The 15,572-nt window shown below is 39.9% G+C and overlaps 1 protein-coding gene across 2 annotated transcripts in view; it reads left to right on the top strand.

The window, feature by feature from the left end:
- WDR70 (WD repeat domain 70) overlaps nt 1–11,373 on the top strand; it is a 280,280-nt gene extending 268,907 nt beyond the window's left edge. Inside the window, exon 18 of one of the 2 annotated variants that reach the window (XM_010853759.1) lies at nt 11,198–11,373. In XM_010853759.1, the coding sequence (XP_010852061.1) occupies nt 11,198–11,285 (88 nt within the window). In that variant the 3' untranslated portion in view covers nt 11,286–11,373. The remainder of the gene's footprint in view (nt 1–11,197) is intronic. The other variant, XM_010853760.1, reaches the window with a different exon arrangement.
- The last annotated feature ends 4,199 nt before the right edge of the window (nt 11,374–15,572 follow it).

Here is a 15,572-nt window from a genome sequence, read left to right as displayed (position 1 = left end):
TCCTTGGAAGGAAAGTTATGACCAACCTAGGTAGCATATTCAAAAGCAGAGACATTACTTTGCCAACAAAGGTCCATCTAGTCAAGGCTATGGTTTTTCCAGTGGTCATGTATATATATGAGAGTTGGACTGTAAAGAAGGCTGAGTGCCGAAGAATTGATGTTTTGAACTGTGGTGTTGGAGAAGCCTCCTGAGAGTCCCTTGGACTGACTGCAAGGAGATCCAACCAGTCCATTCTAAAGGAATCAGCCCTGGGTGTTCTTTGGAAGGAATGATGCTAAAGCTGAAACTCCAGTACTTTGGCCACTTCATGCGAAGAGTTGACTCATTGGAAAAGATTCTGATGCTGGGAGGGATTGGGGGCAGGAGGAAAAGGGGACGACAGAGGATGAGATGTCTGGATGGCATCACTGACTTGATGGACATGAGTTTGAGTAAACTCCGGGAGTTAGTAATGGACAGGGAGGCCTGGCGTGCTGCGATTCATGGGGTCACAAAGAGTCGGACATGACTGAGTGACTGAACTGAACTGAACTGGAAAAAAAATTCATCCACGTTTTCAACTTTCTTATATAGAGTTAATTGAAGCAGAAATTGATTTTGTTCATTGGTTACTCTTACCCAGTGTCATTTTCCTGCGTCATAGGTGGTTTAGTACTATTTACAATTGAATAATATGCTAGTCTCATAGCAGTTCTGCAAAATGGGTTGAATAGATACTGTATATCCTTACCTTACATGTGAGGAGACTAACAATTTACAATTGAAACTAGAATTAGACTTCATTTCTCTTAATCCCTTGTAGGGCTTCCTTTGTAGCTCAGTTGGTAAAGAATCTGCCTGCAATGCGGGAGACCTGGGTTTGATCCCTGGGTTGGGAAGATCCCCTGGAAAAGGGTAAGGCTTCCCACACCAGTATTCTGGCCTGGAGAATTCCATGGACATGTGTAGTCCACAGGGTCACAAAGAGTCAGACCCAACTGAGTGACTTTCACTTTCCCTTTCTCTTGATGCCTAAGTTAATGAGCTCCTCAGAGGTCTGTGGTCTCTCTCAATATACACCTTCCTAATGCTACGTTTTGCTCCCATCTCTTTCCTTCCATTCAGTTTTGTCACTTTACGTTTATTGCTTATGAAATTCATGGAACTGTCTGTGGCATGTGATTTGTTAGCCTGTATTGCAGTGCAGTTTCTCCTGTGCTCACCTGCTAGAGTGTACTATTTTACTGCCAAAGAGCAGAGTGTTTGAAGGGAAGCTAATATTTAAAAGGATCTTTTCATAAAGGTGAGAATGTGTGTCTGATTGTTCTTCTTCACTGCAATTGATTTGTGTCAGTGATGAAGTGATGAAGTGGAAATTTACTCTGTCTTGCATTATCCCAGAAAAACACAATTATTGACAGATATTGCACAAATCTGCCTGCTTGCAGATGACATATACTCACCTTTTCTCTCCAGTGATAAGAACAAAGAGGCTTTGAACCCTTTACCTTTATTTTTGAGTACTGAAGTTTCATTCCTGGCACTCGCAGTCTAATGGCCCTGAAAGTTTTAAAACACAGCAGGATCACAGAGGACTCTGGTTTAGCTACACATGGGCAGATTCAATTACAGTTTCTTGTCAAAAGATGTTGCTGTAGGAAGGGGAGGGGAGCTGGCTAGGGAGGGGACAGGATAAAGATCCAGAATGCTATTAGCTTGCACATCCCCACGGATAGTTGTGTGTGGGAGTCTGAACCCTGGCCAGTAGCCTGACAGCCTGACAGCTCTGTCAGCCATGATCGCTTTTCTTGCCAGTTAAGTTGCCAATATTGCTGGTTCAGTCAATTTAATTTTCAATGTGCATGTCTCAATTGATACAGGATACATGGATATGTGTGTGAGCATTAATGTTTATATTGTAATATTAATTTTATATTAATATAATTTATATCAATTAATAAATATATTAATATATCATTGCCATCTATAAAGGATCCACTGAAGTCATGTTGAGTTACTAGGCAATATTTCAAGAGGTCAGTCTTTGAGTGAGTAAAGATTTGTGTCAGGAAGAGACATAAACCCATAGAGAGAAGTATAACTTTTTTTCCCCTGAGTTATGGTTGCCTGACTGATATCACTGAGCAGTATATTCCTATGTAAAGGCCAGTGTTTCTCAAAGTGATTTTGTGGACTGTCTGTGTCAGAGTCGAGGGTGGGAGTGGGAAGGTTAATAATGCAGATTTCTAGACTTCACCCCAACTCAGTTAGACTGAGAGAATGGGGCTGGGAATCTGCATCTTAAGAAGTTCTCCAGGTGATTATTTTCCCCACTAAAGTCTGGTAATAATTTTTAAAAGTAATTATGTAAAATAAACCACAAGTTATTCACCTTCTAAAACTTCAAATGTATGAAATAGATTATTTTGATTCTAGAAATTCATACTGAAGACAAGTTACTTACATAGAAGAACATTTCCCCCAGGGTTTTTTTTTTTAAATAGTAAGCTGCTGTGTTGTATTTAATAGTAAATTATTTTATCAGATACATTCTACATATAGCTTTTGAAAGTATAAATTGGGGAATAAAGGATGTGGTAATAATGACACTGCTGTTATACCATGCCAGTCATGTTTAAAATTCATATATATATGTATAATTCTTTCAATCCTCACAACAATCCTATGAGGAAGGGGTATTATTTTTCCAATTTTGCATATGAGGAAACATATAACTTGACCAAAGCCATAGAGGTAGCAAGAGGCCGAATTGGGATTTGAACACAGGTGGTCTGGCTCCAAAGCCAAACTTCCGCTTTTGAGTACTACAGCGTACTGCTTCTCATCACAAAGCAACTGGAAGTAGTTATTGGAAGAGTTGAATAATAGTGAAGCCGAAAAGATTACCGTGTGTGCCAGCATGGCTAGTGGAAGAATGCTAGCTAGGAATCAGAAGTCCTGGGGTTTAGTTCCTGCTCCAGGCTCACTTAACCTTCATGAGACTCTTTCCCCGTGTATGAAGTAAGAGATTAGGCTACACTAATGCCCAGCTTTCGTGCATGTTTTCAAATAGAATCTGTGGCACACCGTTTCATACATTTTATAAACGTGAGCTTAGGGAGGGCATTGAAGTTACCTGAGCTGCCTCAGGCTGTGTGCTCTTCAAAGATTTAATCATTCTAACTTGTTTACCCACTTACTGATAGTGGTTTTAGAAGATTCTTTTTGTTTTGTCCTCTGTTTTTCCCCCCAGTTTCCACAGGTTTCACGTATGTCCCTTTTCCCACTCACCCAGTCTTGGAACTCTCACACAAGCCTTACGAGTTAGTGTATCCTGTTTAATGAGTCTGAGATATGTTTAGGTATTTTCCAAAATATTCTGTCTTCATTTTCTGAAAAAGAACATTCTTTTTCTTGTTTCCTCTCATCTTATGCTTCCCTAGTGTTTTTTATGTGTAACTAAATTACCTCACTGTATACCTGAAACAACATTGTTAATCAACTATGCTCCAATATAAAATAAATATTTTTAATAAATAAATAATAAAAATTATCTTTGCTTAGCTCTTCACCCAAAAGAAGGGACCATTTCAAATGGAATCTTTTGGTCAAGCCTTTATTTAATCTTCATAATTGTGCAATTGTGATGACTGGGTCAGGGTTCATCTGTACCGTATTCATTCTAACAGGGTTAACAAGTGTGTCAGATTGTCAAGTCATGGCTATAATTGACTTTGGCTTTGAGGTTTTTGCTTCATAATAAACAATGGGCCTTGAGCCAAAAAAGCTTGTGGTTTACAGTCACATACTGATGACTAAATATTACAAATGATTTCCCCTCATACTCATTCTATTACTCTGGAGCTCGCTTTATGCTCTTTGACTGAATCATATCAGGAGAATATCCATAACTAAAAAGAATTTGACCTGTCAACTTCCCATTGCAGCCAGAGACACTTTGAGACTTCTCTGTGGCCTGAGCACTTGAGGAGGAGTGTAGAAAGCCTAGGTTAGAGCTTAGTCAGAAGAGACAGCCTTTGAATCTTTGAAAGGGCACTTTGAATCTCTTACATAAACACTATATCCAAAAAAATGCCCTTTTGGAAGATTACAGGGAGAATTTTTATTCATTACTGACTGTTCTACGCAAAATTCCTCTGGATGGAAAAACTGAAGATGCTTTGAGAAGCACTGCTTCAGGTGTGGCCCCAAGTTGGAGGCTAAGGTTTTTCTAAGGTGCCTCCTTTTTATCCCAGGAAGGGGGTTTGTTCTTCCTCGTTCTCAAAGTGGAAATGAGGTGGGACTCAGCTTCTGCTGGGCTTCTGTCATTGTTCTATGCACGCTATTGCTGGAAGAAGACTCACTCTGTGCAAATAACTTTGAGAATTCAGTTTAAAAAACGTTCCAAGAGGAACATTAATCAGCAAGAAGTTTCAGCTATTCAGAATTTATAGATTTGAGAAAGGCATTTGCTTAAGCTTTTATATTTACTTCATGAAATATTAACTATTAGCAAGTGCAGAATGTTACTGAAGCTAAATCAAAGCAAAAAACCCATCACCCCTCCTCTGATTAGTTTATTTAACTGTTAGCGGTAATAACTATATTGCTGTCTAATCTGCTCTCCTTTTCTTGGTAACTCTAATAAACAAGATGACACATATAGTCAAGTGAAAAATGTTTACTATTTGCCAAATGAGTTAATCACACTGGAAAATAAAATTTTCACATCAGCCTTCTCTAAGTTTATTTTCAGTTAACACTTAGAAAAATGGGTAAGTGTGGACAGTAAACCAGTGAAACAAAGAGTCTGGATAAAGTTGGACACTTCACTACTTCCTAGTGAGGCTTATTAGCTCATCCCCCCTCACCTATTGAGTATATGTGATGCTTGGGCTTAATGGAATGTTCCCCTTACTTCCTTTTTCTTCAGATCAGTCCTTTTATAGGATTTTGTTTGGGGCACCTGAGGTAAATCTGCTATGAGACTGTAAGTTTGAGTTGACCTGTCTCTTGAGAATTCTAGAGGAGCTGATTAAATAGTAGACGGGAAATGAGTGGTTATAAAATGCCTTCTTGAAGCAGTAGAGTATTTTTCTTGCACATTGTTTATTTATATGTGTATTTCCCTAGTTGCTGCCATGTCTTCAGTGCCCCTTTGGTATAGTTTTTCTACTTTTTCCTCATGGAAGCACCCAAAAGAGTCTGTGTTAAGACCAGTGTATGACTTCCATTTCTTCAAGCTGTCCAGAAAAGAATCCACTTTATGTGACCGGTGACAAGGTTAGAAGGGGCTTAGAGGGTTTTCTGTTGTTTATGTGTTGGTTTCCTATTGGTTTTAAAAGTAGGAATTTCTGGACCAGCTTTTAAGTGTTTTCAAAACATTTTATCTTTTTGCTTGTGTCATTTTGCTCTTGCTTGACACTCTTGATTTATTTTTATAAATGTTTTCTATGCCAAGGGCAAATTAGGCCACCCCCAGGGAAGAAATCTCCTGGTTATGTTCCTGACTCTGCTGGAAGTTGCCTAATCGCTTCTGTTCTTCATTGTCTTGAAAAGTGACTAAAGAAGTCTGTTTTAAATGCCCTAAATTATCCTGAATTGATTTTTTTTTTTTTTGGTCTTCCCTTTGTATGTATTTCCAAAAAATCTCAAAAGAAAAGCTGCTAGAAATAAATTTAAAGATAAAAATCGCTGGCAAGAAAGAATAGCTGCAAGATTTAAAGCTCTAATTCTCTCATTTTGCTTCTATAAAACCGTGGCATTCTCTAGACTGGACAGATACACTCATTGCGCCAAGTCTAGTAATATGTTTTGAAGAACCTGGTCTTTCTTCAGCAGACAACATACAGCTCTTATGGACGGTGCTGGCCTGTGTGTAAGAATGTTGGTTTTGTCGGGACGGGATGGATTGGCTCGAGGGAAACTTGCTTCCATGGGCCAGATCTCCCCATCCCATTCTCCTGAGAATTAGAGACTGCTCCTTAAAGGGTGGCCCTGTGAGAATGCAACCTCAGACTTCCTTCACCGAGCCCACACAGGGCCAGCTTCTCTAGACGTGAGAATACTTTCCTGCAGTTGGAGTAAACTCGTCATGTGTAGCAGTCTGTGTTAAGAACACAGATTCTCTGCCTTCAGAGCCTTTCTTTCCCAAGCACAGGGAGGGAGGGGGCGGCCAGCGCACGCTCCTCCCAGTGTGCTCCACCTGCCAGTGCCGACAAGATAAGCTTAGGAAATTTTATAGCGATTGGAGATTTTTATTGAATCTAATAAAACATTTGGATCTGTGTTTGGTAGTCTTTTAATTTTTTTCTAGAAATATTTATCTGCAAGCATCAGAAATTAGAAAACAGAGTCTGCCCTTGCGCCACAGACGGTTTGAGAAGCACTGCTGCAGGCATGGCCTTGGGTTGGAGGCTAAGGCTTTCCTAAGGTGCCTCCTTTTTTCCCAGGAAGGGGATTTGTTCTTCCTCATTGCCAAGTTCAGGAGCCTAGTCTTTTCTTTTTTTAATTTTGGTAAAATACACATAACATGAAATTGACCATCTTAACTATTTGATGGTATTAAATACATTCATACTGTTGTGCGACCAGTCCCCAGAACTCGTTTCATCTCGCAGTACTAAGTTCTGTGCCCACTACACAGCAGCTCTTCATTTTAATCTGTTGATACTGTCCTTTGATGTACAGTTTTTAATCGTGATGCAGTCCAGTTTACCTGTTTTTGCTCTTGCCTGTGTTTTTGGTGTCATATCAAAAAATCATGACAAAATCCAATGTCATAAAACTTTCCCCTGTGTTTTCTTCTTAAGACTTTATCATTTTTGCTCTTAGGTTTAGGTCTTTGATAGATGCTGAGTTAATTTTCGTACATGGTATAAGGTAAGGGTCCAGTTTCATTGCATATGGATATACAGTTTTCCCAATGTTTTTTGTTGAAAAGAGCCCAGTTTTATACTCAGCTACTATCTACCTGGACAGCAAAATGAAAAAATGGTAAGCAAGCATTGCTGGGAAAATTTGAACACTGGTTTATGCCTTGATTTTGGCAATTTGGGGAAGGGGAACATGGCTATTGAATGCTTAGTGGAACATGAGAGCTCAGTGTCATGATTTGATGTGTACATATAATATGGCTATTTTGCTGACAACATTTTTATTAGTTCAAAAGTGGCATTTAAAATAAATTCATGGAGTTTGACAAATAAGACCTTCCAACCTTCCAAACAAGTTGATACCCCTTGAGTTAAAATACCTGGAGAGGAAAAGAAAACTGTTGCGGTCTGGTAATTCAAAGTGACGGTCTTAGTGACCCTCATGTGAAAATTTACTCAGTGAATTTTGCTGAGTTCGATTATAGGGAATGGGAAGGTTATCGCCTTTGAAAAACTAAACTCTTTTTCTTTTGTCTTGGCTTCCAGGAAATTTAGTGCTAAGTTTTATGCTTGGTTATATATCTTTTTGTCTTTTTGTTCTTGACCTTCTACTTATTTGTTTTGTTTGGATTTTCTTTTTAATTCAGTTTTATTGAGGTATAGTTTATTCACAATAAAATACAGAATGCACCCTTTTCAAATTTTGACAAACGTATACACCTGTAATCACCACTTCAGTCAAGATTATACAACGTCTCCTTCACACAAAGCGCTCCCACGCCTCTTTGCCATCATTACTGCTTTTCTGCCCCTTGTTAAATAGATCCGTTGATTCTATGCCCTTCAGTGTTTGCCACTAACCTACTAAAAATACTTCTGGAAGTAGGTGGATTATAAGGGGGAAAAAAGTGACTACGTAAATGAAATAGCCTTTTCAAGCTCTAGGTTTTCTTCCTGTGACCTGTCATTCAGTTTCTTTTTTTGTATCCCAAAAAAGCGACACTACAACTTCATAAGGACTTTTCTCATTGCAGCTAACTCTGATGAGCTATGAAGCATTCCCAGCTATCTTTAGAAGACCTTGTTCTGTTTAATCTCATAGAAATTAAATAGCTAGTTCTAAGGATTTATTTTTAAACTTCCAGCACATTTTATTACAAAGTAGATAGAAGAGCATTATCTCAACATAAAGGATATTTCACTTAAACACATTTTACCTCATGGTAAAATTCACAGTATTGCCTTCATTTTGTGTGTGTGCGTGCATTTTTTGGAATATATTGTTGCAAACATCCTCAGTATACATTGCACCATGAAAGAAAGTAAAAGTGAAAGTTGCTCATTCGTGTCCGACTCTTTGTGACCCCATGGACTGTAGCCTACCAGGCTCCTCTGTCCATGGAATTCTCCAGGCCAGAATACTGGAGTGGGTTGCCGTTCCCTCCTCCAAGGGATCTTCCCAACCCAGGGATCAAACCCAGGTCTCCTGCATTGCAGGTGGATTCTTTACTGTCTGACCACCGTGAAAGTGAAGTCATGTCCAACTCTTTGCTACCCCGTGGACTATAGCCTGGGGCTTCTCTGTCCTTGGGATATTCCAAACAGGAGTAACAGAGTAGGTTGCCATTTCCTTCTCCAGGGGATCTTCCCAACCCAGGGATAGAATCCAGGTCTCCTGCTTTGCAGGTGGATGCTTTACCTTCTGAGCTACCAGGGAAGCTCCTGAGCACCATGGATGGTGCTAAATAGAGAAAACCAGGCACAAAATAATGCACACTCTAGGCATCCTACAGAGACAGGATGGACACAGGTGAGGCTGCTCTGTGAGACCAGGAGTCAGGATACGGTGACCCTGGGTGGGGGTTAGTGACTCGAAGGGAATATGAGGGGCTTGGGAGCTAGTCATGCTGTTTCTTCTTCAGGGTGTTGGTTTCATGGCACACAGAGTTTGTGAAAATCCAGAGAACGGTACATGTATGAAATAATGCACTTCTCTGTTTGTATTATACTTGAGTTAATGTTAAAAACACACACCTCATCATCATCCACCCTGGGCCTTTAGCCCTTTGGGACCCACTAATCAAGTTCAACCTCCACATTTAGTGGAGTAGGAAACCAAGCCCCTGAGAGGGGAAACACCTGTTCCAGGTGACAAAGCAAGTCAGGGGCCAAACTGGGAATGAATCCCCAGCCTGAGGCTTAGCTCGAGGGCTCCTCACCATTCCAGGCTTCCAGAGGATTTTTTTCAGCCAGACAAATTTGTTCCTGTACGGGTTTGTCTATACCCAGAGGAGCAACATCTTTGCCAGAAAGATGAAATATGTCATGAGCACCAGTTGCCTTGTTGTAGCGTGTTAGAAAGTCAGTGGCCCTGCTTTCTAGTAACTCAGCAACTCATGACCTATGAAAGTCTGCAGCTGGTTTTGGAAATGTCAGAGTTATGACTTGTTTATAGATGTCACAACCGTGTCTTGAAGTGACAACAAGAAATGTAACCAACTGGATTGTGTATGGGGACAGTGTGGGCTCTAGGCAGGTGACTGGAAAGATAGGAACTGTGCCTAATTGTGCATGAGGAATTCTGGTGTATGCCTTGCATCGAAACAGTGTCTGCAGGGAAAGTGGATGGTTTATGCTTCTTCCCCAGGATAATAAAGCATCAGCGAACAGTAATAATAAGGGTTGGTTTTTTCCTTCCAGTCTTATTGATATAATTGACACTATAGCACTGTATAAGTTTAAAGTATCATAGTGATATGATTTACATACATCATGAAATGATTACCACAATGTTTAATGAGCATCTGTCATCACATACAGACACACAATTAAATAGAAAAAAAAATTTTTTTCCTTGTGATGAAAACCCTTAGGATTTATCCTCTTAACAACTTTCATATATAGCCTAAGGCAGTTTTAATTCTATTTATCATGGGATAAATTGCATCCCTAATATTTATTTGTCTTCTAACTTGAAGTTTATTCGACCTGAAGTTAATTTGAAGTTTTGAACTTTTAACTTGAAGTTTTCGACTGCCTTCTTCCAGTTTCTCCTCCTCCATCCCCACCTCTGATAACCACAAATCTCATCTCTTTTTCTGTGAATTTGTTTGTTTTGAAATATAATTGACCTAAAACACTGTGTTGGTTTCTGGTACCCTGCACAGTGATTTGATATTTCTGTGCATATCACAGTGATCATCACGATAAGTCTAGTTACCATCTCTCGTCATATGAAGGTGTTACATAATTATTGACCCTGTTCCCCACTCATTTCATACCAGTGACTCTTACTTTATAACTCTAAGTTTGTACCTCTTCATCTCCCTCACCTCTTTCTCTCCTCTCTATACGCCCTCCCCTCTGGCAACCACTTGGTTAGTAATATAAGGTTTTGACCCTGTTTCACTTGCCAGATAAAGGGGATTTTGACATTAGTTTACCATTCTGCAATGACCTTCCTATTATGAACTGAACTCTAAATGAAGATGTAAGCTGAAGTACGTCATCTGCAGATAGCATGCTTTAATGTTCCCTCATAATGCAGTAGAGCTGCTTTTAAAAGGAAGCCAGCATTACTGAGAGGGGCATAAATTATGACCGTCTGATATTTTCCTGCAATTATTTTCTGTGTGAACGATGTAAAGAGGAATGACATTGAACCCGGTATGTTTACGAAGCACAACAGGCCCTGATGCAAAGATTGCTTGATGCACTGCGTGTCAGTATTACACCAGTGATGCTCAGTGGTAGATCCTACAATGCTGGCTATTTGCATGCATTGATCTGGGTGTTTGGTGGAAGGAATGTTCATTTGTTTTGTTTTTTACTTTTGCTGACATGTCCAAGTTACCATATATGTTACCTGTTATTTTAAACTCATGAGATAAGAAAACTCTTGCCTCAGATTCTACTGTTTGAGTGCACTCTAATCAAGTGCATTTGGACTAAAGTCTAGGAACAGCCCACAGAGTTATAAATAAAGACTGTGTAGATTCTTGCTGGGTGACTATAGTTTGGCCTCCCAAACAGTCCTGGTTATTTAGCCCAAGTTTGAGGTGGAGGGTGGTTATGGATGTGTGAGTTTCCACTGAATTTGATACATTTTCATTTTATTTAAGGAAAGGACAACATACATAGTCTGCCACAGAAGGAAAGCCTTTAAAAGAATCTGAACATAATTAAATTTCCATTTTCCTTTTCTTTGCCAGAAGGTTAATGATTCTCTAATAATTGAGATGTAATTGATCCCCCAAATGTGCTTGCACTTGATGAAAGTAGCAAAGTCCAATACACACTTGCTGACTAAATTTTTCCTCTCCTCTTTAACTCTCTTTTAGGACTCAGCCCAAAACCATGTTTGCCCAAGTTGAGTCTGATGATGAGGAAACAAAGAATGAGCCAGAATGGAAAAAACGTAAAATTTGAAGAATCTCCTGTGAGAGCTGTTTGCATGAGGGGGAGGGATATTGAACAGGTTTGTTTTTTTAAGGAAATAAAAACCCATTTTTATGAACAGGTTTTGTCCTTTGCATTATTGAGTCATTCAAAAGGCTGGTAGCTACCCTTCACTAAACTTGTGTTTACATTTTCTTAGCTATGACTATTAAACTGTTATAAGTAAATAAGAAGTAGATTCTTAGCCTGTTACCAAGTACTTTCAGTATTTGAAGACTTTATCCAACAGCTGTTGGTCTTACACGGATTGTTATAACCTTGGGGGAGGGAGCGTACACTGAGACGTACATCTGTTGTGAGCAGTTCTAAGAGCACGGTGTGCAAATGAATGTCAAAATGGTTAATATCTCTATAATTTCACAACAGTTGTTTACATGACTGTAAATAATTAGGCTGAGTTCAAACTCAAAGTTTGAACCATTGCCATACTAGGAAACAGTGTGTATCTGATTATCCTAGAACAGCAGAAAGCAGTGATCAGGAGTTAGGAAGTGGGCTTTGAAATAAGACCAGTGTGGGTTCAAATCCTGGCTCTGCTCTTTACTGTCTGGGTCACTTTAGGAGAGTTATTAAGCTTCTCTCTTCTGGACCAGAAGTCCCCAACCGCCAGGCCACGGACTGGTACCCCTGTCAGATCAGTGGCAGCATTCGATTGGAATAAAGTGCACAGTGAATGCAGAACACCTGAATCATCCTGAAACCATCTGCCCCAGTCCCCACCCAGGCCCATGGAAAAACCATCTTCCATGAAACTGGTCTCTGGTGCTAAGATTGTAGGGGACAGCTGTTCTAGACTCAGAGGATAGTAGTATAACCTTCGAAGGTTTGTCAGAGCATTAGATAAGATATACGTGTAAAGCATTTAGTGTCATGCCTGACGTGCAGTAACTATAACACTAAATACTTGCTCTTTTAAAATAGAGCTAGTGATAAGGACTTAGTCTGGTTTTTATCTGTATTTAGAAATGTTATAGAAGTGCTTTGTAAATTAAAAGCTGTGTAAGTAGAAGACTTTAAAAATCATTCTGAGAGATTTGTACATTTGTACTTTTGTGATTAGAAAGCTAAATTTAAAAATTGGCAGTTTGTCCAAAGTAATAATGAGTCAAAATCCTGATTCATTCTCAAGCATGAAAAGGTCCACTTGTATTGTGAGTAACAATAAGGAAATCATCTCTGTGCTAAATTTGCCTTCTCTCCCCTAATTTCCCATCAACCCAGAGTAGTTTTTGCCTGTCAGATCATCTCCACTAGACAATTCAGATTCTTTAGTACTTTTGCCTTCTGCTCTCCTCCTCTCTTCGGTCCCAGTGAACGAAATAGTTATGAAAGTGAATGATGACCCAGAATGTGTATCAGAAAGCTCCAGGTTCTGTGAGCTTCACATACCACCTTTCCCTACACCTTTTCCCTGAACAACCCTTCAAACTCATACAGATTTTTTTTCCCCTATAGTTCTGAGGTGGCAATGGGCATTTTTAAATTCTAAAAACCTTCAATCTTGTAAGCTATTTTCTGTCCTTTTCTTCTCCCAGCCCCATCTTTATCCCATTCCCCTTCCCTTGTCACTTAGCTTAATAGGTAATAAGAGGAAGAACTAACATCTGCTGAGTGCCTACTCTCCAATGACTACTATTTTTTTAATTTTTATTGGAGTATAGTTGCTTTGCAATGCTGTTAGTTTCTTCTTATTCAATCACTCAGTCGTGTCCAACTCTGCGACCCCTGGGCTGTAGCATGCCAAGCTTCCCTGTCCTTCACTATCTCCTGGAATTCGCTCAAACTCATGTCTGTTGTGTCAGTGGTGCCATCCAACCATCTCATCTTCTGTCACCCCCTTCTCCTGCCCTCAGTCTTTCCAAGGATCAGGGTCTTTTTAATTGAGTTGGCTCTTCGCATCAGGTGACCAAAGCATTGGAGCTTTATCAGTCCTTCCAATGAATAATCAGGTTAATTTCCTTTAGGATTGACTTGTTTGATCTCCTTGCTGTCCAAGGGACTCTTTAAGAGTCTTCTTCAGCACCACAAGTCAAAAGCATCCAATTCTTTGGCACTCAGCCTTTTTTATGGTTCAACTCTCACATGTGTACATGGCTACTGGAAAAACCATAACTTTGTCATAGCTTTTCTTCCAAGGGACAAGCATCTTTTAATTTTGTGACTGCAGTCACTGCAGTGATTTTGGAGCCCAAGAAAAGAAAATCTGTCACTGTTTCCACTTTTTTCCCATCTATTTGCCATGAAGTGATAGGACTGGATGCCATGATCTTAGTTTTTTGATTGTTGAGCTTAAAGTCAGATTTTTCACTCTTCTCTTTCACCTTCATCAAGAGGCTTTTTAGTTCCTCTTCACTTTCTGCCATTAGGGTGGCATCATCTGCCTATGTGAGGTTGTTGATATTTCTCCCAGCAATCTTAAATCCAGCTTGTGATTCATCCAGCCTGGCATTTTTGCATGATGTACTCTGCATATAAATTAAATAAGCAGGGTGACAGTATACAGCCTTGATGTACTTCTTTCCCAATTTTGAATCAATCGTTATTCCATGCTTGGTTCTAACTGTTGCTTCTTGACCTGCATACAGGTTTGGCAGGAGACAGGTCAGGTGGTCTGGTATTCCCATCACTTTAGGAATTTTCCACAGTTTGTTGTGGTTCTTCTGCACAGCAAAGTGAATCAGCTATCTGATGACTCCTATCCTAAACTCTACCTACAGTAGCTCATTTAATCCTCATAGAAACCCCACGAGTAGGTAAAATAACTAAACCCATTTTACAGATGAGACAAAAGAAATCCAGAACATCAAATAATCTGGCTAAGATTACATTTAGGGAGGACTGTATGGAGACACCCAAGATCCCTAAACATCAGTAATTAACAAATTACTGCTCTAAATTTTCTATTCTTATTGAAATGCACTTTATCTAAAGTCAATTACAGAGCACTGTTTCATTCTAGCTGCTTAGGATTTGTAAATTTATTGCTTCTTGGATAAAATTTACTGAAATCATGTCAGATTTTTCCCGTCTTCACATAAACACTGCACCATATGGAAGTATTCGTCTTGCCGGGAGGGCTGGAGTGAGAAAAAACTTGATCATAGTGGTCTTGGCGGAGTCTGCTATGATGTAAGGGAAGGGGAAACTGTGCACGTTTAGCACTAAGTTGGTTTTTCTCATTATTACCCAGAGCACAAGTGGCCCTTCTCATGCTTGAGATGCTCCATCTCACTCGGGGGATTTTTGTAAAACAAATTATTTTCTCCACAAAAGATTATTGAAATACACATAAGAATTTCCAGTCTCAGTTTTGGCGAGGAAGGACCTGGGAGCCAGGACTGGACACAGAGGGGGTGCTCATTTCATCCGTTGTTTCAGTGCCGAGATGGTGACCCCACAGGCCTCAGCCTCTCAGGCCCTCAGGCCCCTCAGTTCTCTGCCCCATATAACCTTGTGTTCCCGATCCCGGTCAACTCCATTTCTGTTCACTCAAGTGAGGAACCTGAAAGTTCAAATAATGACTCCTCCTTCACCTCCGCTCCCACCTCATCTAGCTGCTTCTGGTTTCTATTTGTGCTGTGTTCTGAATCGCTCATATTTCACCTCCATGGCTCTCCCTACCACCCTGACTGGAATGGAGACCTCCTTTGACCCCTCACCAGAACCTCTCAGGAGCCTCCCTCCCAACTTGTCTGTTTTTCATTTGGTCCTCATCTAATCCATCTTTTTTTCCTTCTACTATCAGAATTAACTTGCTAAAACCAAATCCTATCATTTCATGCCTCTGCTTAGAGTCTTGCCGAAGCTCCCTGTTCTCTCTCTAATCCATCTGTGTGGCCCTGGGGGCATCAACATCCAAGATTCGGCCTCTCCTGGTCTTTTTTTTTTCCCACTGATTTTAATAATTTATCATAGTTTCTTTTTTAAAAATGTTTAATTGAAGGATAATTGCTTTACAATGTTGCATTGGTTTCTGCCATACAACAACACAAGTCATAACAATAGACTGATTCTCTTGGTCTTTCTTCCTTTAACCCTTGCTGATCTCACACAGCAAGTGGTGCTGGAAAAGATTCTTGAGGGTCCCTTGGACTGCAAGAAGATCAAACCAGTCAATCCTAAAGAAATCAGTCCTGAGTATTTATTCGAAGGACTGATGCTGAAGCTGAAGCTCCAATACTCTGGCCACCTGATGGGAAGAACTGACTCATTGGAAAAGATCCTGATACTGCGAAAGATTGAAGGCAGGAAGAGAAG

This window comes from Bison bison, unplaced genomic scaffold (assembly GCF_000754665.1).
Source record: "Bison bison bison isolate TAMUID 2011002044 unplaced genomic scaffold, Bison_UMD1.0 scf7180017864331, whole genome shotgun sequence".
NCBI lineage: Eukaryota > Metazoa > Chordata > Mammalia > Artiodactyla > Bovidae > Bison > Bison bison.
This window is presented reverse-complemented; position numbering and strand designations above follow the sequence as displayed.